This window comes from Lissotriton vulgaris, chromosome 1_1 (assembly GCF_964263255.1).
Source record: "Lissotriton vulgaris chromosome 1_1, aLisVul1.2, whole genome shotgun sequence".
NCBI lineage: Eukaryota > Metazoa > Chordata > Amphibia > Caudata > Salamandridae > Lissotriton > Lissotriton vulgaris.
In genome coordinates this window covers 1,147,510,057-1,147,530,846 of record NC_141685.1, presented here as the reverse complement: position 1 = coordinate 1,147,530,846, position 20,790 = coordinate 1,147,510,057, and the positions used below count along the sequence as shown (strand labels likewise).

Sequence of the window (20,790 nt, the reverse complement as noted above, 5' to 3'; positions counted from 1 at the left end):
GAAGAGATTCTGCATTATAGAGAGCGCAGGGTGGGTTGGGTTGAGTTGTGTCTGCCTCTATTTATTGTATATTTCTGTCTTCTCTTTCTTTTACTTTGTTTTCTATTTTTTTTATAGATAAAGCCAACCTTCCTACCAGGCCACCTGTGGCGGTGCTTCCTCTTGGGACCGGCAACGACCTTGCCCGTTGCCTTCGGTGGGGTGGAGGTAAGGCAAACCCACGCAGTGGTTTCTCACTGCCAAGTGCATATTAGACATGAACACAACGTTAGGTGGCATTGTGTCAGATGGTTTTCCCAGTAGCAGGAAAGGCTGAAATGAAAACTTAGCTTAGTAAGCAACTTTAACGGGTGTCACACCCTCAGAAATTACTTAAGGCATCAACATTGGGTGCCACATGGCCTCAAGAAGCCCTCGTTTGATTCAAGATCTATACCAGGGTTCTCCAAAGTCGGTCAAGGAGGGCCGGATCCATTCCAGATTTTTACCATATCCCCATTTAGATAAATAGAGTTATCTTAAAAATCTAGCATGGATCCGGCCCTCCAGGACCGACTTTGGAGAACCATGATCTATACCTTGGTTGACATCAGATCTGTGTGGTTTGTATTTCAGGAAACCTCACCCTGTTTAGAAATGGTCACTGCCATTAGCATCACAAATTTAAGAAGACAACTCCGGGTGCTATGGACCTTGGAGGGGGGTCTGGGGTGGAGGGTGCCTCAAGACCCCAAAATAGCACTGCTTCACAAAACAGAGGACGTAGAAGGAAACAGGTACCAGAGGGCAATGCTTTGGTTGGGTCTGATAGTGGCCAAAAGGGACATAGCGACATAGCACAGGCGTCGAAAGCTACAGTGGCTCAGTCTGTCGAGAGGTGAGCCACTGCATGGGCCTGGAACGTCCGATATACCTGCCCAGAGGGTACCCTCAGAAATTCCACAACATTTGCAAGGGATTGGCTGACCTTAAGGGCATTACATTGGAAAACAATTCCCCGCCCCTGCCTTCGTCTATGACCAAAGAACTGCTCTGCACAGCGATGTTATGGACTGTTCATGGGGGGGATCGGGTAACCCCAGGGCCTGCCTCACAGTGTCAATTTAAAGTAATGTTTCTGTATTTGCTATTATGGGTGCCTTGTGTTCAATATGTAATGCCTTGTGGTGCCTTTATATTAGATGCTGTTCAATCTGTACCAAATTTTATTTATTTTATTTTAAAGGTTTTCTATAGCGTTGGCTAGACCTAGAGGTATCAGAGCGCTTTACAGGGATGTGAGGAGATACAGTATACAAGAACACATAATGATAATTATAATAATAATAAACATTGCACAAAAAGTCTATATAGCTAAGAAAGCATACAAAGAATAGTAAGAAAGGTATTTACAAGGGATATCTAGATTAGTTAACTTGCAAAGTTCAAACTAAGTTTGGGGTAGGTGGGAGGGGCTGAGAGGGAGAGGTGAGAGGGAGAATAGGGGAGAAGGGGGTTAGAGACTCAGTGGGATGTTGTGTGTGTGGTAAGAGGTCTTATGTTGATCCAGAGAACAGGGAGAGTGGGAGTAGAGTAGCAAGTGGGTGGGGGCATGGAAGGAGAGGGTGGGGGTGGATAGATGTGGAGGAGAAATAGTAGGGACCCTGGCGGGGTGGAGCATGAGAACAGAATCCGAAGTAGGAACAATTATGGATCCCAGTATTTGTGGAGGAGGTATGTTTTTAGTTCTTTTTTTAAATTGGAGTAGGAGGGGTTGCAGCGTAGGTCTTTAGGCAGAGAATTCCAGATGGTGGGAGCGCTTCCGGAGAAGGAGCGAACTTGCGTGCATTTCTCCTTTAACAGTGGGGGGATAAGAATGAGGGCGTTGGTGTTCCTCATCGTTCGGGCGCAGCCTGCTTTGTGCAGTTTGTCGGAGAGGTAGCGTGGAGTATTTTGGTGAAGGGCTTTGTGTGTGATACAAGCAATCCTATAGGAAGATCTGCCTTTGATGGGGAACCATTTGAGGGTTCTCAAGGCCGGGGTGATGTGGTCGAAGCATTTGTAGCCAGAGATGAGTCTAGCAGCTAGGTTGAGCACCGATTTGAGTGGAGTAAGGTGAATCTTTGGAGTCCCGGCAAGCATAGCGTTGCCATAGTCTATTCTCGACAAGACCATTGATTGGACAATGGTTTTGAAGTCTTCAGCCGGGATGAAGGGTTTAATTTTCTTGAGATGACGGAGAGTGAAGAGAGCTCCTTTTGCTGATGATTTTATATGTGGGTTGAGGGCAAGGTTATTATCAATGGTAATGCCAAGAGATTTAACTGAGTTAGAAGTGGTGAGAGAGCAGTTGAGAGCATTAGGATCGGAGATTCAGTCTTGTATGAGGAGTAGGTTGTTTTTAGGTGAGAAGAAAATGATTTCTTTTTTTAGGGTTAAGTTTGAGATGGTTGTGATGGAACCAGGATTGGATCTTGGTCAGAGTGTCATTAAGGTGGACGATATCAGAGTATGATTTGATCCTATAGTAGAGTTGAGTGTCATCGGCATAGAGGTGGTAATTGATTCCTGCACATTTGAGGATTAGTGTGAGGGGTTCCATGAAGAGGTTAAAGAGAGCAGGAGAGAGAATGGAGCCTTGGGGGACACCGAGAGAGATTCGAGTAGGATTGGAGAGGCAGTTCTCAGTTTTGATTTGTTGGGTTCTGTTTTGGAGAAAAGAGGAGAACCAGTTGTGGACAAGGCCATTGAGCCCAAAGTGGATTTTGAGGGTGTTTAGTAAGGCAGTGTGGCTGACAGTATCAAAGACAGCGGAGAGGTCCAGGAGAATGAGCAGGCATGACTCACCTTTGTCAAGGGAGTGATGTATGTCGTCAACTATGTTGAGCATGGCAGATTCTGTGCTGCAACCTTTTCTGAATCCAGATTGCATTGAGTCAAAGAGGACAAAAGTGTTGATGTGATTATCTAATTGTAACAGGGCACATTTTTCAAGGGCTTTGGAGAGAAGAGGGAGGTTGGAGATGGAGCGGAGGTTGTTTGGGTCGTTGGAATCAGCCTTGGCATTTTTGGGAATGGGTGTGATTTGCCCCAGTTGGAGGGAGGCAGGAACAAACCCTGAGGCCAGGGAGGAGTTAATAATGGTGGTCCAGAAAGGGGCAATGATATGTTTGAGTTCTTGGACGAGGTTAGGGAGCATAGGTTTTTTGGTGTGGGAGGATGGTTTCAGCTTAGCGATAATGTTATAGACTTCATGTTCGGTCACAGGGATAAAGTTCTGCCAGGAGGCATTTTTTTAAGTTGCTGAGGAAGAGAAGGGTTGTGTTCCGGAGGGAGGGGAGTGGATGGGAGATGGGCAGTAACAGGGAGCTGATTTGAATGGGGCGACGAAAGTGGGGTAAAGTTGGGAGAGGGTGAGGAGGGAGAGGGTTTAAGATGAAGGATTGGTCAATTTTGTTGATTTTGTCTGAGAAGAACTTAGCAATATTTTCACATTTCTCCTTAGTGGCAGTTATCTTTTGGGGGGGCGGAGAATTTTGATTTTTGACAATGCTGAAAAGTTTTCTAGGTCTATTTTTGGCTCTATCAAGCTGTGTTCGGAAGAAGGCTGCTTTTTCATTGAGGATGTGTTTCTTGTAATTGGACCTAGCAGAATGGAGGAGGGCTAGATGAGAGGGGGATGGGTGTTGACTCCATGTTCTTTCAGATTGTCTAAGAGAGCGCCTTTCGTTGTTGAGATCAGAGTTGAACCAGGATTTGGAGGGAATGATTCTTTGGGTTTTAAGTTTGAGGGGGGCCAATTGGTTAAGGACCTCAGTAACTGAACTATTATAATGTTCAGTGAGGGGGGCGCTAGCGGGAGTTGAGTTTTAATTTTTTGTTCTAGTTCACCGTGGGGGGGGGGGGGGCGGGGGGGGGGGTAAGGTGAAAGTTTCTGATCAGTTTCTTGAGTTTGGAGCTTTTGACGTGGGTGGGGGGGTCATGGCGAAATTCGAGAAGAGGATGAGGTGATGGTTGGACCAATCGATAGGGATGATGTTGGTAAGGGAGCCCAGATTGTCATTAGTGATGATGGCATCGAGAGTGGCCCCTTTGGCGTGGGTTGGAGAGTGACAGATTTGTTTGAGGTCATTGATCTCTAGGAGATTCGAGAGGAGGGAGACTACAGGGTCTTTGCTGTCATTCCAGTGGAGGTTGAAGTCCCCAAGGAAGAGGTTTATTGAGTTGGAGAGTGAGGATTGGGAGAGGAGGTCGTAAAGTTCCTCAGCGAAGGGAAGGGAGTCGCCTGGAGGATGGTAGATGTTATGTAGGCGAATAGGGGGAGCGCCCTGGATTTTAAGGTCAGCTCCGAGGTATTCGATGGTAATGGGGTCAGTGTTTTTAACAAGCGAGATTTGGAGTTTATTTTTGTAGATGATGGCTAGGCCACCTCCAACTTTGTCTTGTCTATCTTTCCTGAGTATGGAGTAACCTGTGGGGGAGAGTAGGTTGAGGATAGGAGTAGAGTGGTCCTTGAGCCAGGTTCCAGCGAGGAAGGCAATGTCGATGTCTTCGCTGAGGATGGTTTCAGCACTTTCAGTTGCATGCCGGACAGCTGAGCGGCAATTGATCAGCATGCATGTAAGGAGAATCAGGTTGGTTGTCGGGGTGCAGGTTCGGATAGTGGTAAGTTGAGTAGGGGGTCTAAGGGGGATGGAGGATGAAGGGATTCTATTCGAAGTTTAAGTTGTATGATTTAAAAACAATAAAAATGTTTTGCCAAAAAAGAGAAGAGATTACAGTGTCTTCCTTCTGCTTGACCCTTGCTCCTCTTTCAAAGGTTATGATGGCGAGAACCTGACAAAGGTCCTGACCGACATTGCAAGCAGTGCCACCATCCAGATGGACCGCTGGAATATTGTGGTGACTCCAGATAACCCCTCGGAGAAGGGTGACCCTGTTCCCTACGAGATAATCAACAACTACTTCTCCATCGGCGTGGTATGCAATTTCTTGTCCCTCATCATTTGCCAAGCAGCTATGGCATTCAGGGAACCATTGCATGACTTGCGACAAGCTTCATTTTGATTGCAGTAAAGTACAGGTGGATCAAAATAATCCAAGTTAGGTAACAAAGCAAAACATTGTAGTACAAAACCAGCTTGCGACCAAATCATTCTAAATTCAAAGCAAAATGGGACTCTGACCTTTCTGCAGGTTTGCATTTTCTTGCCATTTCTCACTTTGTTGCTTCTATGTTGTTTTTGCGATGGAACCCCAGCTGCAAAATGGAAAGTTTTGGAAGATCTCGTCAAAGCATCGTGGAACACATCTCTGCATATAGCACACAGTTGGACTTTTTTCTAGTAAATGTCCCTTATTAATCCATTTCAAAGGTAGTTTACAAAATACTCTCAAGACGGTGCAGGTAAATCGGAAAGATTTCCAGAAGGTCATGGAGGCTTGACCTGCTGGTTGCTATGAAGTGGCAAATGGGCCCAAATCACTCACACACATACTATTGCAGCTCTACTCACATCCACCCCTATTTTTTATTAAACTGTTTCCTTTTTTATTATTTTGCCACACTTTTCTTTTCAGAGTGCACCTTTTTAGTGATCTAAACTTGTGTCTTTTCCCTGGACTGTGCAAGTGCCGCAAGTTTTTGGTTTTTAAGCTCTTTTAATGTGATTCTAAAGGTTGCTTGAGCACTTGAAAGAAATCGCACACTTTTTCTGACAGCAAACCAAAATTCAGATAAATTACACACCTGGTATGCCGTTTTGCAGTCCTTTGCTTTCTCTACACTGCACTTAGCAAAGCTTTATTTTGGGGTTACATCGGGCAGAAAGGGGAAATCTGGATTCGAGGCATGTGTGGCTGTAGATACACATGGTTTGCATACTCCTCTACCATCTAGTGTTGGGTCCGGATTTTTGCAAGTAGTTTTTCGAGTCATGCGGTAAGGTGACTCCTCCTCTTGGTAATAGTGTGCATGGATATCGACTCCATTGTTAGATTGTTTTCTTTCTGCCATTGGTTTTGGACGTGTATTAAAGCACTCCTGTTCTAGACCATTTTTGGGATCCTTTCGGCGCCTAATCCACTCTACCCTCACTGGTATTGTTTTCGAATGCGTTTCCATCCCGCGCGAATCAAAATTCAGAAAACTCTCACGCGTCGGTTCAGAATACTCAGATCACGGCCTTCCAAGCTGCTTTACACTCATTCGGCTCCATCAATGATACTCCCCTGATGGAACGGAATCCGTTTTCATTCTGCCCCTGGTGGCATTCCAAGAACCCATGGTCTTACCTTTATGAGGTCTGCAATCTGTGCTGATCCCCCGAACACAAAGAAAATGTTGAAGCCTGTCGGTCATTAAGATCCAAAAAGACATTGCAGGACCATCGGTCACGACGCAAAGAAATGCAGAGATGTGACATCAACCACATGGCTGATATCTTTGGTCAACAAGATATCAATTCAGAAGAGAACGCTCTTGAAGCTTCAGCTGCAGAAGAGGAAGGAACCTTTTCGGTTCAAGATACGGAGTCCGATTCGTGGATTGATTTGGAGTCACATGATCTTCTGCCGGGTCAAGGTGCAGTGAGCACTCAAATCCTTCACCTGCCCACACCAAAACCTTTGGTTTCTATTAAACAAAAGGCTTCCAGACCGCCACTGCCATCTGACCATGGTAGGCACCGAGAATCAGTCTCAGCTGCCCCGCCCTCTGGCTCGGCACCAAAAGCATCCATGAAGTCTTCCGGCTCCACATCAAACTGAGATAACACCTCTTCAGCTTCAACCTTCCTGGTTCCAAAAGAGAAACCAGGTTTGGTTCGGAAACTATTGGCACCGAAACAGAAATCGACTCCTGCTACACTCCCGGAGCCAATTTTAGAGACAATGCAGGAAAAACTCAATCCGAAACAAAAAAGGATCAATATACACCCAGAGACATGCCATATTCTCACAAAGACTATGTCAGTGCCTTCTACTAAGAGGCCAACCTCTTTCCAACATGACATTGATCTCCCAATACGTATGTAAAAGAAGTAAAAGGACAAAGCTACCCGTCCTATGCACACTATCCCTCCTTCTTCTCCATCTGATATATCACCAACTCCATCTCCTCTACCTCCTGCTCCTCATTCACCACAAAATCCTTTAAACATTACAGACCAAGATGCAGAAGAAGATGACAATTATGGTGCACCACCAGACCCTTGGCAGGATTATTATATTGACCCTCCTGGGGATACAGAACCAGACCTTTATCCTGCAAAACCATTGCCTCCTGACGATACATCACCATATCAGAAGCTTATAGCTAGGGCAGCATCATACCATGGGGTTACACTACATAAAGAATCCATGGAAGAAGATGTTTTATTTGAGACACTAGGCTTCACACATAGGACATCTCAATCTCTTCCAATGTTGAAAGGTATGATTTGCCATGCAGATTATATGTGCTCACTTCATTACCCCTAGGATGGATAAAAAATATAAAGCTGCACCATGAGACCCAGTTTTTTATTTGAGGCCAGTTTCCACCAGACTCCCTAATTGTCACAAATGCCCATAAAAGGTCAAACATTTACAAACTATAGCAGATGCACCACCTTCTGATAAGGAATCCAAACGTATTGATGCGTCAGGCAAACAAGTTGCTGCACAATCTGCCATTCATTGGTAAATTGCCAATACACAATGACTGTTGGAGAGGTATGACGGAGCTCACTGGGATGAGATAGAGGAACTCCTCCTATATCTCCCAGAGGAGCATCAAAAGAAGGGGCAGGAATTAGTTCAGGAAGGAACATTTATGTCCAACTCTCCTATTAGATGTGCACTGGACTCTGCTGATTTTGCCGCCAGAGGCATCAATACAAGTGTCCTCCTACAGAGGTATGCATGGCTGCCTATCTCTGGATTTAAGCCAGAAAACCAGCAAACTTTATTAAATGTCCATTTTGATGAGGAGCATCTCTTAAGCCCATAAGTAGATAAGGCCTTAGAGAAAATGAAAAAATATAATGAAGTTGCCAAGTCTATGGAGGAGCTTAAAACACCTCCTCCTAGGGTCTCCTTTCGTTGCTCCTCTTAGAGACCGGGTTCCAAAACCATCTCCACAGATGCCTCTGCCTCTTCCTACAGGCCACAAACTCAATCCTCTCCATCTAGAGGATATTTCAGTGGCAATTACAGGGATAACAACTCGAAAGGCCGGGGCAAAGGTACACCAATCTGCAATTCCCCATCTGGCAACAAACTGTGATACATGCATCATCCCGCGGATCATTCTACACCTGACGGGGGTCGAGTACAGCAGTTTCTTCCCACCTGGCAGTCAATACCATCAGACAGGGGGGTGTTGGACATTATCCTACATGGTTATTTCCTGGAGCTCATCAGGAATCCTCCCAATATTCCACCTCGCATTCATAGACTTTCTCTGGAACATCAACAATTGCTCAAACAGGAAGTACAAGCTCCATTTCTCAAAGGAGCGATAGATACCGTTCCTCTCCAACATCAAGGGTCAGAGGTGTACTCCCTTTACTTTTTAATTCCCAAAAAGGATGGCTCTACGGTCCATTTTATATCTACGGCCTCTGAATCACTACATACTATCAGAACACTTCCATATGGTCACACTTCAGCAAGTGCTTCCACATCTACAGCAAGGCAACATCATGTCAGCACTAGACTTAACGGACGCATACTTTCACATTCCCATTCACCCAGCACATCACAATACGTCAGGTTTGTGATAGCAGGAATCCATCATCAATTTGAAGTCCTTCCATTTGGAGTCACAACTGCACCTAGAGTGTTCACCAAATGTTTAGCAGTGGAAGCAGTGCATTTACGCCGACAAAACAGTCATGTCTTCCCATATGTAGAAGACTTGCTTATTAAAGCCAATAGACACGTCCCCTGCCGTCAACACAATCGGATTACCATAAATCGTCTGCATCAGTTGAGATTCACTATCAATATTCAACCTTCACAGCTGCAATCATATGTAGGGGCTATGCTCAACACAGTCAATTAGGTCTAGCCTATCCAAAGTCAGCTAGAATCAAACATTTATAATACTGCTACCACAATTTCAAGCCAATCAATACTTAACAGTCAAAACTTTCATGCGTCTTCTGGGGATTATGGCATAATGCATTGCCATAGTGCCTCATGCAAGACTACACATGCGTCCTCTACAGGATTGTTTAGCATGACAGTGGGCTCATCCACAGGGTCAATTAGACATTCTAGTGTTGGTAGAAAGCCACACTGATCATTCTCTGCAGTGGTGGAACACACAAAACCCTTTAATAGTCCGGACGTTCATCTACCCTGTTCCACAGGTCATGGTAACAGCAGATACATCCCTCACAGGTTTGGGTGCTGACCTGCAAGATCTAACAGTTCAGGGTCTCTGTGACACCAAACATCAGAATCTCCACATCAGCTACCTAGAGCTTCAAGCTGTTCACCTTGCGTTGAAAGCATTTCTACCTCACCTCATAGGCAAGGTTGTCTTTGTCCAGACAAACAATATGACCATCATGTACTATGTAGAAAAACAGTGGTGGGGACACTCTGTACAGCTGTCACACCTGTCTCAGACCATTTGGTGTTGGGCAGTACATCAAAGATCCAATGTTCGAGGAAAATCTTCCCGGCACAGATAAGCGAGTTTGCCAACCTCCTCAGCAGGATGCGGCAACGAGGCGACGAGTGAGAACTCCACTTCAAGTCCTCCTCCCATACTTCCACAAATTGGGTATTCTACAAATAGACCTCTTTGTGACAGCAGAGAATGCAAAATGCCCAAACTTCCCCTCCAGGTTCCCACACCGTCTATCCTATGGATGAATTGGTCAGAAGTTTTTGCATACGTTTTTCCACCTCTCTTCTTCCATTTCTGGTTCTGAAGCTCAGGCAAATGTCCCTCATCCTCATTCTGGTAGCTCCCACGTGGGCTCATCAATCCTGGTTCACCACACTACTCAATCTTTCAGAAGTTCAACACGAGACGCTTCACCTCAACCCAAACCTTCTCACTCAGAACCAGGGCGAAATCAGACATCCAAACCCAAGGGAGCGAAACCTTGCGATTTGGCTCCTGAAGTTCTAGAATTGAGATGCCTAAATCTAACAGAGAATGCATGCCCATTCTTCTTAAGGAAGCACATAAACCTACCAATAGAGCGTTGTAAGAGGGACGGGCGAAAGAAGAAGCAAGGAGTCCGAATTCGTGGATCAATGGTGTCAGGATTTATTTACATAGAACAAGTCTGATTTCTGACTGCCTCTGAATGTCCTGGAAGATAGTGCACTGGATGACGACACCGAGGATTTCTCCCTTGTAGGGTTCCTGTAATGTTCTCAGGGACGGTTCCCTTTTGTCTGGTAATTTTGATGTGGTCACGCACCCCGGCAGCCTCAAAACAAATACAGAGAGAAGTGGTGGTAAATCAACTGGCCTCAGTCTCTTCTGAAAGAGAACCCTTCACCGAGATAGAATACACCCTTCGTGGGTTTCTATGGATTGGTTGGTGATGGTCTAACTGAGTTAGATTCTGAGGAGATGTCCAAAAAGGGGAAGGGTTAAACTAATATATATTCAAAGTGAGTAGATCAAAATAACGGAGGAATACGGAATCTGTGAGGGATTGCTACGAGGTACGCAAGTGCTCACGAGTGTGTGGAGGCTCACAATAAAGAGTGATACGTGAAAAACGGTTGTGCTGGCAATATTTACAGTGCCCCGTCCTCTAAATACCCTCAACCCCCTCCCTTACTCGTCCCTCCCTCCTGAGTCACGTACCGCTTCAGCCGCAACCCTCCTGGATTGCGGCGGCTCGTCAGCGTCCACCGGGGGCGTCCACCACTCCTCAGTCCAGAACTCCGCTTCCTCCTCCGGTTTGTGTAAGGCATCGGGGCTGGTCCTTGCGTTTTCCTTTCTACTGCTTTCCTTGTTGCTCTTGTCCTCCGTCTGGTCCTTCTCCGCGCTGCTCCGTACTTCTCCTTCCTGTCTGAGAACGCCAAGTAGTTCTCTCGAGATCTTTTCATACTCCGCGGGTCCCGCCTCTCTGTTCGCCCATTGGCTCCCGCATTCCTAAGACGCGACTCCTCCCTGTGTGTAAGAGGCAGTGGAAGAGATTAACACTTTCTCTCCCGGCCTCAGAGAAACGGGACTGTTCGGGTTCAGGCATGACGGGAGGAGGGGCAAGGAGTCTACCGAGGCCGCCTCCTCACAAGCGTGTTATCCTGTGACGTTGAGGTGCTTCCTCCAGAACTCCCACATTTGGTCGCCATCTTCAGATTCTTTTTTTCCACCGTTGGATCTGGATCAAGAGGAAAGGAGCTCCAGAGATTTGGAGAGAAGAATCAACGAAAATAGGGGAAAACTTCTACAGAACAGCGATACAAGGCTTTTTCGAAAGCACCGGACTACAATCCTAGGAACCGGAGTGCGCCGAAAAGGTGAAAATTACAGAACTTAGACAACACGGAGAATAGGCATGCAGGGGGCTCCCAGTGCGCGGTAATGGACAATACACTGTTCAAGTTCTGCAAGAATTGTCATCACAAGTACGCACATAAAGATCAGCATCCTGTCTGCAACCTTTGGCGACAGTTGGATCACCGAAGTGAAGATTGCAATGCGTGCTCAGCCTTCACTCCAAAGACTTTGAGTGTAAGAGAGAGACAGAGAAGACCCAACTACAACATGCATGGCCTGGGGCCACCACCGTCGCTTAGAGACCTGGGACTTTCCAGCAAAAAGGAGGACAATGTCGTAGAAGGCCCTGAAGTCGATGAGGACACCGAGGTCCCAGTCGTCGGGTTGAAAAAAAGTCTTCAAAGGAGGTAAGAGAAAAGTCGACCTCGATAAAAACAAGATGAGACTCTGACGGCGAAGACCCTCGAAAAATCGAAGACGTTGAAAGATGGCCACAAAAAAGGTGGTTTGCCGTCGAAACAGGAGAGGTCAAAACAGCCTTCGACGACAGTGTTGGCGGCATCAAGCACGAAAAGAAAGGATGAGGATCTCGATGCCAAAACTCACGCGTCCGAGATAGAGAAGAAGAAAAAGAGACTAGAATCAGAAATGGCAAATATTTTGCATAGCTAAAAAGAATTTGACAACAGCTTGAAGCAATTCAAGATACCGCCAACAACGTCGAAAGAAGCGGAAAAGGCGGTCGAAGATTTACAGCTGCCATCAACTCCCGAACCACTCGACGAAGAAGAAGAAGAAGAGGAATTCTTCTTTGAGGAAAAAGGAGAAGCGGAGGCACTGACGTATGCAGGTTCGGCGACCTCAGAGGTTAAAGATCTACAATGGCAGGATCTCGACTCCGAATCACCAGAAGAGGCGGTTGACACATATCCTTCGAGGCCTTCACCACCCGATGACATTGGCATGTACAACCAAGTCATAAAAAAGGCAGCAGACACATATGGGGTACAACTGGAAGAAGAAGAACCATAATCATGTTTTCTTTGAGACTTTGCTGCCTGTTCAATCAAGGAACCAATTTCTTCCCATGCTACCAAGTGTATTGGATCAAGGGAAAGAAGCATTTATAGAGGCTGCCACTTGCAAAGCAGTCACACCAAGAGGTGAAAAGAAATACAAACGTTCCTCAAAGGACCCTATGTACATCAAAGGGGTAGGCCAGCTGACTCAATCATAACATCCAAGGCTAGAAAAAGGGCAAATGTACCAACTAACGTTGGACCACCACCAGACAAAGAGAGCAAGAGGATGGACCTTATGGGGAGAAAGATAGAGAAGAGTGCAGCAATTCAGTGGTGTATAGCAAACTCAAATGCTTGGTAAACAGGCATGCATATCAGCATTGGGAAGAGGTAGGTAAACTACTAAAGCACCTAACAGAACAGTTCCAAAAAAGGGCAAGCCACTTAGTGGAAGAAGGAAAGAACATGGCAAACACATGTTTAAAATAAGCCATAGATGCTGCAGACACATCGAGCAGGCAGATGATGATCTGCATTACTGAGAGAAGACATGCATGGCTGAGAATCTCAGGTTTCAAGCCAGAGGTACAAAATAACATACTAAACTCACCGTTCAATGGGGAAAAACTGTTTGGTAGCGTCGGAGATGAAAAACTGAATCAGCTGAAAAAAGACAATGAAACAACAAGGTGTATGGGCGCACTACAATTCAGAGGCATGCGTAGAGGCACACCCTCAAGGAGATCAGCGGGCAGAGGTAACCGTCAGCCTACAGCCTTGCATCAAACTTATCAGCAGACTTACCAAGGAGTAAGCCAGGTACAACAACAAGGGCACCAACAGAATTGACAATTCTAACAAGGAAGACAATCCTTTTGAGGGCGCCCTCGGGGAAGATGGCAACAACAACGACGAGGAAGACCGCAGACCAATACAAAGTGACTGCATTCCACAAGTGAGCCACTCTCCAAAGACATCACGGAGTGTGCTCCCAAAGACATAATCTTTTAAACAACCAGTTCCTCCAGCATACTACACCAGTAGGAGGTAGGCTCAAATACTTCCTCCAGAAATGGAGGGAGATCACTTCAGAGACATGGATATTAAATACAATACAGTACGGTTACTGCATAGAACTATCAAAGCATCCTCCAAACAAAAAACCTGAACAATGAGATACATTCAAAAAGGGAATTATCTTAATTAATCCAGGAAGTGCAAGAACTTCAAGCCAAAGATGCCATAGAACAGGTACCACAAAAGTAAAAGAACTATGGCATTTACTCAACAAACTTCCAAATTCCAAATGTAGACGGAATATTGCATCCGATACTAGACCTAAGGTTTATCAACAAATTCATAAAGACACAAAGATTCAAAATGACAACTTTGCAAGAGGTGATACGCCCGTTGCAAAAAGGAGACTACATGGCAGCCATAGGCTTAAAAGACGCATACTTGCACATTCCAATGAACAGAAGACACAAAAATCTATTAAGGTTTGTGGTCAACAAAACACACTACCAATTCAAAGTGCTATCATTCGGACTAAAATCAGCACCAAGAGGCTTCACAAAGTGCCTAGCAGCAGTAGCCTCTCATCTAAGAAGAAAAGGGATTCATGTATACCCGTACCTAGACGACTGGCGAATAAGAGCAAGCTCATACAGTCTCTGCAAATAGCAAATACAACTAGTGATAGAGACACTAGTTCAACTCGGTTTTTTAATACATTGGGACAAGTCGTCACCAGAGCCAGAACTACAGAAGGTGTTCTTAGTAGCAGAAATCAACAGGATATTAGGGAAGGTCTTCCCAAGCGAGAAGAGAATATTGGCACTGCTGCAGGAAACACGTCTATAACACAAAGGGCAAGCTCTGCCAGTGAGGACAGTGGGGAAACTACTAGGAATGATGGCTTCATGCATTCATTTAGCCCCCAACATTAGCTTACACGAGACCGTTCCAGGAATGGCTTCAGGAGCAATGGTCACAAGCAACAGGGAGTTGGGAGGATCTAGCAGACGGTTCATCAGGAGATGGCATGGTGGAACAAAACAAACATAGCACAAGGAAAATTTTTCACACAGCCAACTCTAACAGTGACCATAACTGATGCTTCCCAGATAGGATGTGGAGCGCACATAAGCAACCTCAAAGTAAGGGGATTGTGGACACAAGAGGATGCAGTAAAACACATTAATTTCCTGGCGCTAAAAACAGTGTTCCCAGCCTTAAAAGCCTTTCCGAAGGAGCTTTATGGAAAGAAAGTGTTAATACAAACAGACAACACAACCACCATGTTTTAATAAACAAGGAGGGACACAGTCTTTAGCACTCTCAACAAAATGGGCAATCCTGAAGAGCATAGACATAATTGCAATACACTTGCCAGGAATGGACAATGTAGAAGCAGACGGACTGAGCAGACAAACATCAGTATCCCCTGAACTGGAATTGAATCAATCAGAACTCCACAAGATATTCAAAAATGGGGAACTTCACAAATCGACCTATTTGCAACTTAGCACAATGCAAAATGGCAACCCTTCGCATCCAGGCAACCTTGAAAGCAGTCCCTAGGGCAGAGGTCTTCAAACTTTTGTCGGCTGAGCCCATGCATCTAAAACTTTTTACACGTCGAGCCGCCCCCACCTTCACCACCACCAGACAAACATTTTCTGGAAGCTGGTACTCTGCATCATTGATGGCCCTTCCCTCCTGCAGAGCCCAGGTCGCATAGGGCAAATAATATTAAATAAATTAAGAGTGTTTAGTAAACTGAAGTCTGCTTGCTGGAGGATGTCTAGAGGACCCATAGGAAATCTTGAGTTCCCTACAGAGGGCTGCATTTAGGGGGTGCGCTGACAGTGCTGCGCCACCTTTTGTAGCCTCCTGATGGCTTCTTTGCCTTTTTAGCCAAGTCCATTTTATGGCACAGGTGGAGAGGCAAAGAGATTCACCCCCCTGCAAATGAGGAACTGCGGACTTGAGATAGCGCTGGTGTTACATGTTTGCACCAGTATTACAGAAGCGGCTGCACAAGTGTCTTCTGTAAAATATGAGTATTCTCATTGCAGAGATTCCACCTACGTGAGGAGACTGCCCCACGACTGCTGGGCCTCTGCCACTGGGGTGGAGGCCCTTTGTGAATCAGTCCCATTGTGTATATGTGTTAGGTAGAGATCTCCAAGCTGCATCATGATTTGAAGTGATGAAGTCAGACTTTGTTGAGACATTTATCACTTGATCCATTCTCCTGTAAGAAATGTTACATTATGGGAAATGGTGAAGATCTGCACATTTTACGTTCCACAAAATTCATTAATTTTACAAGAATACACTTAGATACAAGAAGTTTCACACAGTCCCACCCAGGATGCAGAGAATTTGATTCACAGATAACAAATTAATTATCGACCCTACACATATTCAGACCTCATAAAGATGCTAAATAAATGGCGGATAGGACCTTGAAGTCAGCATGAGCAACATTTCACTTTTTACTTTGTAACATGCTAAAAGATCCTTAAATATACATTACACAACTTTCTTAAATTCCATTGCAATCAACATTTAGAAGAAAGGTAAACCTCAGGCAGACAGACATTCAATTACAAGACCGGTCTCTGCTTGAATGAACCCCATTTCTTCTTGGCTGTAGTTTGTTTCCTTTCAAAGCTATTGCTCATGCAATCATCTAAGAGCTTCTTTAGATCCTCACTCTCATGAAAAATCCATTATTAACAAGTTGTGCTCTAGCTTTCACTGTAGCCCATTTAGAGCTGAAATAAATTTGTCTTTGCTCGTGTCTAGTCCAAAACATATGTGGCCACACAGTGTTAAGATAATTTGCACAGAGAAATGTATTCTTCTGTTTTCTCATATAGGGTTAAATAATTGCTCAAAAGATTTAAGATGGGACTCCAAACCATCCTGTACTCTTGAATTGAGCATTAGCACAAGTGAAGGTTTGAACGTCTTCACTAACCACTAGCAAACTAATACTGGATTTGCTAATCAAATTGCAACAGCCATCTAAGATAACCTGACTGCACCCCACCTCTCACTTCTAATTCCTCCATCACACGGCTAAGCATTCAAACCCACAAGGCAATAAGCCACAGCTCTGGTCATTCTCACAAATGACACAAACCAACTGCTTGAAATGTAGGCTCACAGCACCTACAACACTTTTCCAACCAAGCACACCCCCATAGCGTGCCACCCCTCTGGTAAAGCGCTACGGCACTCCGGATTGGGGCATATAGCGCTAATAAATGCATTATCATACATAATATAAAGGGCATTTGCATGCACAATATGTGAGATTAGTGTTTTATCCTGGAAGAAAATTCAACGGGTTGTTTTACTTTTCTTGTAACTAAAATACCGTAGGAGGAGCAGTAACATAGATTTTCATTCTGGGTGTTATGGGCTTTAAACAAAAAGGCCAGTATAGGATATTTGAAATATTAGGGAGCTCAAACTATAGATGGCAATTGAATACCTTCTCTAGGCCACTGTATTTGTCTTTTAAAGCCATTTGTGTTTATTTAGGATGGTTTGGTTAAGAGAACAATAACACCACTAGACTCTTTTTGAGCTGCCAGCCGCACCCGAGTAATTCACAGGTCTTTAAAAGACCATTCACGTGTTAACGAGGCTTTGTTGTTTTTTCCACCTCTTAGTTTCCCTGGATCTCCACTCTGACTATTGCTGAGACACACAACTGGCACATGGAGGCAACAATGGAAGATGAAGTGGTGGGGTGGAGTGTGCGCCCCCCGCTGAGGGAATGTTGCGCCTCCCCAGGGGGGCGCGCCCCACGGTTTGAAGACCTATGCCCTAGGGAATGCGCCATGGATAGACTAGTCAGGGATATTTGCTTAGGCTTTTCCCCCAATACCACTTCTCCACAAGGTGATCAACAAATGCAAAATCAGCTACATGACTATGATTCTCATTGCACTACAGTGGACCAGACAGACATGGGTCTCAGAGATTATGGAGATAACTCAGGGAACAGTGCACAAACTTCCGAAAAGGTAAGATCTGTTAACAATGCTAAACGGAAGGGTACTTCACCCAGAACCAGAGAGCTTAAGCCGAACGGCATGGCTCCTGAGGACTTAGAATTTGCACACCTCAAACTGCCAGAAAGCAAAATGGCAGTACTAAGAGAAGCAAGAAAACCAACAACAAGAAAATGTTTCACAGCAAAATGGATATGATACTTTCCATGGTGCCTTAAAGAACATCTTTCAAGGAAGATAACAAGTGAAAAAACTGATCTGAAGTACCTGAACAATTTCCTACAAAGTAAACTAAGCTACACATCATTAAAGGTACACTTAGCAGCAATTATAGCGTATACAAAAGGTGAAACAGGGAAAGGTTTCTTCACTTCTCACATAGTAAAGACAATCCTAGAAGGAGCAAAAAGAATAGCACCGCCAAAAAGAGTGCCAGCCCCCACATAGAACTTGAATATAGGGCTTTCACAGCTTACGAAAGCACCATTCGAACCACTACACAGAGCAATGCCACAAATGCCCACGATAAAAACTGTGTTTTTAGTAGCAATTACATATGTACGTCGAGTTAGTGAATTGCAGGCACTAACACTACTGGAACCCTACTTCCAAATACATAATGACAGGATTGTCATGAGAACAGATCAACACTTTATGCCAAAGGTGGTATAAAAATTCCACATTAACCAAGCTATATAGATACCAAGTTTCTATCAAAATCCAAGAACACAAGCAGAGAAAGCATTGCACACTCTTGACGCTAGAAGAGGAGTCATGTATTACATTGAAAAAACAAAAGAATACAGAAAAACAAAGCAATTCTTTGCATCTTTTGCTAACAGTTTCCTAGAATGACCAGTTACCAAGAACATCATTGCAAGATGGATTGCTCAAGCCATACAATTATGCCACAAATAAGCAGGATAGACTTTACAAGGAGCACCACAGGCTCACTCCAGGAAGAAAGGAGGGTTGATGGCGCTGGAGGCAGAGGTGGGGAAACTGGACGCAGATTAAATATAGCAGTCACACCCGACAAGCTCCACATTCTTGAAATCTCAAACAGCAGGACTACAGGGTGCTAGCGACTGACCAGGCAAAGGCCATAAGGAGAGCGGTTCAGGGACAATTGTATGAGGTGGGGGACAAGGCCAGGAAACTCTTGGCCTGGTTGGACAAGAAAGAGTGGGCTAGCAGGCTAGTACCTGAACTTCGAGGACAGGAGGGTACTTCTCTGTCGGATTCGCAAGCAATTGCGGACTGGTTCGCGGCCCACTACCAGGCTGTCTATACTTCGGGAACCCCTTACCCTATAGAGGACTCCCGCCAAGTGCTCACCGATATAACTTTGTACAAGCTATCGGCGGTCGAACATGACTTCATGGACAGTGACATGTCCGTCAACGAAATAGCGGCAGCCATACGATCGCTCAAGCCGGGTAAAGCCACTGGCCCTAACGGGCTACCAATTGAGTTGTACAAGCTCAAACCAGACAAGTTGACCCCGTATCTGAGGGCCATGTATGACGATGCGAGGTAAGCAGGAATCCTGCCAATAGACCAACGTACTGCCACAATCGTTACTATTCACAAAGAAAAGAAAATCAAGACGGAATGTGGTTCTTACCGACGATATACCTGTTGAACGCTGGGCCCAAGATCTTGGCTAGGCTTCTTTCTACCCGACTCTTGACGGCGATTGGGTCTTTGGTCCACCCGGATTAATCAGGTTTCATACCGCACCGTAACACGGAGCTGAACCTGCGCAGAGTTCTTATGGTTCTGGGTAGGGTGGCTTCTATATTGGAGCCGGCGGTTATAGTTTCCGAGGACGCGGCCATGGCCTTTGACACCATTGAATGGCTCTACCTTTGGGAGGTATTGGAGAAATTTGGATTTGGCCCCAAATACATACAATGGGTACAGTTATTGTATTCCTAACCTAAGGCCCAGGTGGTGGTCAACAACAAGAAGTCGGCTGCCTTTGAGCTGGGCAGAGGGACCCATCAGGGCTGCCCTATGTCCCTGTTGCTGTTTGCCCTATCGTTGGAGCTGCTGGCAGAGTGGATACGTCAAGACCTGATGATAAGGGGTATGCGTTGGTCTTCAGGCTGGGAAGACCAGATTTCTCTCTATGCGGATGGCATTCTTCTGTATTTTTCCTCCCCAAGGAGATCACTGGTAGTGGTCCTGGATATTTTCACGTTCTTTGGACGGTACACCGACTACTCCATAAACTGGAGCAAATCCCTCCTGTTTGTGGTGGCGGGTGAACCCCAGACTCCGCCTCGGAGGTGCTCACTACAAATTTGTATCGAAGGGTTTACAGATCTGGGTATCTTCTTTTCTCTAGATTCTTCTCTTCGGTATTTCCGCAACCTCCTGCCCCCGCTGCTTCAGCTGCGTAAAGACATTACCAGGTGGAAGGCGCTCCCCTTCTCCCTGCTAGGTAAGGCTACTCTTTTTAAGATGATGTCTCTACCCCGATTCCTGTATGCCCTTCAGAATTCCATGGATCCAATACCCATGTCCTATTTTCGAGAGCTCGAGAGCCTCCAACGGGGTCTTCCGTGGAACAGTAAACCTCGCATTGCTCTCAGCGCACTTTCCCTAAATTGATATGACGGAGGCATCAGCCTCCCAGACATACGATTGTATTATTGGGCATCCCATCTGTCCTCCATCAACCACTGCACCTATGCCCAGCCTAGTGACCCGGGATATTTCATGGATAGGTGACTCCTCTCTGGGAGGGCCTTTAGTAGAGCCCTTTATTCTAGGCCCTGGCACTATCTACTTACAGGCCCCACTAAACATTCAGTACACGTCTGGCATGCGGCCACCAATCACCTAGGCTGGAGAGGGAAGCTGACGCTCGTGGCACCGCTATGGGTCTCCGAGCAACTGGGTGACCTATGAAAGAATAAGCGATTTGACAAATGGGATCTCATAGGTATTGCATGCATAAGGGACTTGTGGGACAAATCTGATATTAAGTCTTTTGCAGCATTACAGCAGCAATATAGCTTGGCCGACTTAGAGCACTTTCGATACACACAGGCTCGACACGCACTTCACACACACTTACAGCCCGGGACCGCGCAGCTGGAATCATCCCCACTGGAAGAGAGGGTGCTGGATGGTCATCTCCCTGACAGTACCATTTCTCTGGTATATATAAAACTGTTCAACAACCTCCTGAATCCTCTCCTGGCTCTCCGAGAGAAGTAGACCAGGTATGGCATAGAAATGGATGACGAGGAGTGGCAGAAGCAGTCTCCTCTCCCAGAGT

At 45.5% G+C, this 20,790-nt stretch overlaps 1 protein-coding gene across 8 annotated transcripts in view; it reads left to right on the top strand.

Annotated features, from left to right (window-relative positions):
* DGKA (diacylglycerol kinase alpha) overlaps positions 1-20,790 on the top strand; it is a 458,241-nt gene that overhangs the window by 398,364 nt on the left and 39,087 nt on the right. For all 8 annotated transcript variants that reach the window (XM_086963960.1, XM_086963920.1, XM_086963969.1 and 5 more), the window contains 2 exons: positions 118-207; positions 4,799-4,959. In XM_086963960.1, coding sequence (XP_086820086.1) covers positions 118-207; positions 4,799-4,959 — 251 coding nt within the window. The remainder of the gene's footprint in view (positions 1-117; positions 208-4,798; positions 4,960-20,790) is intronic.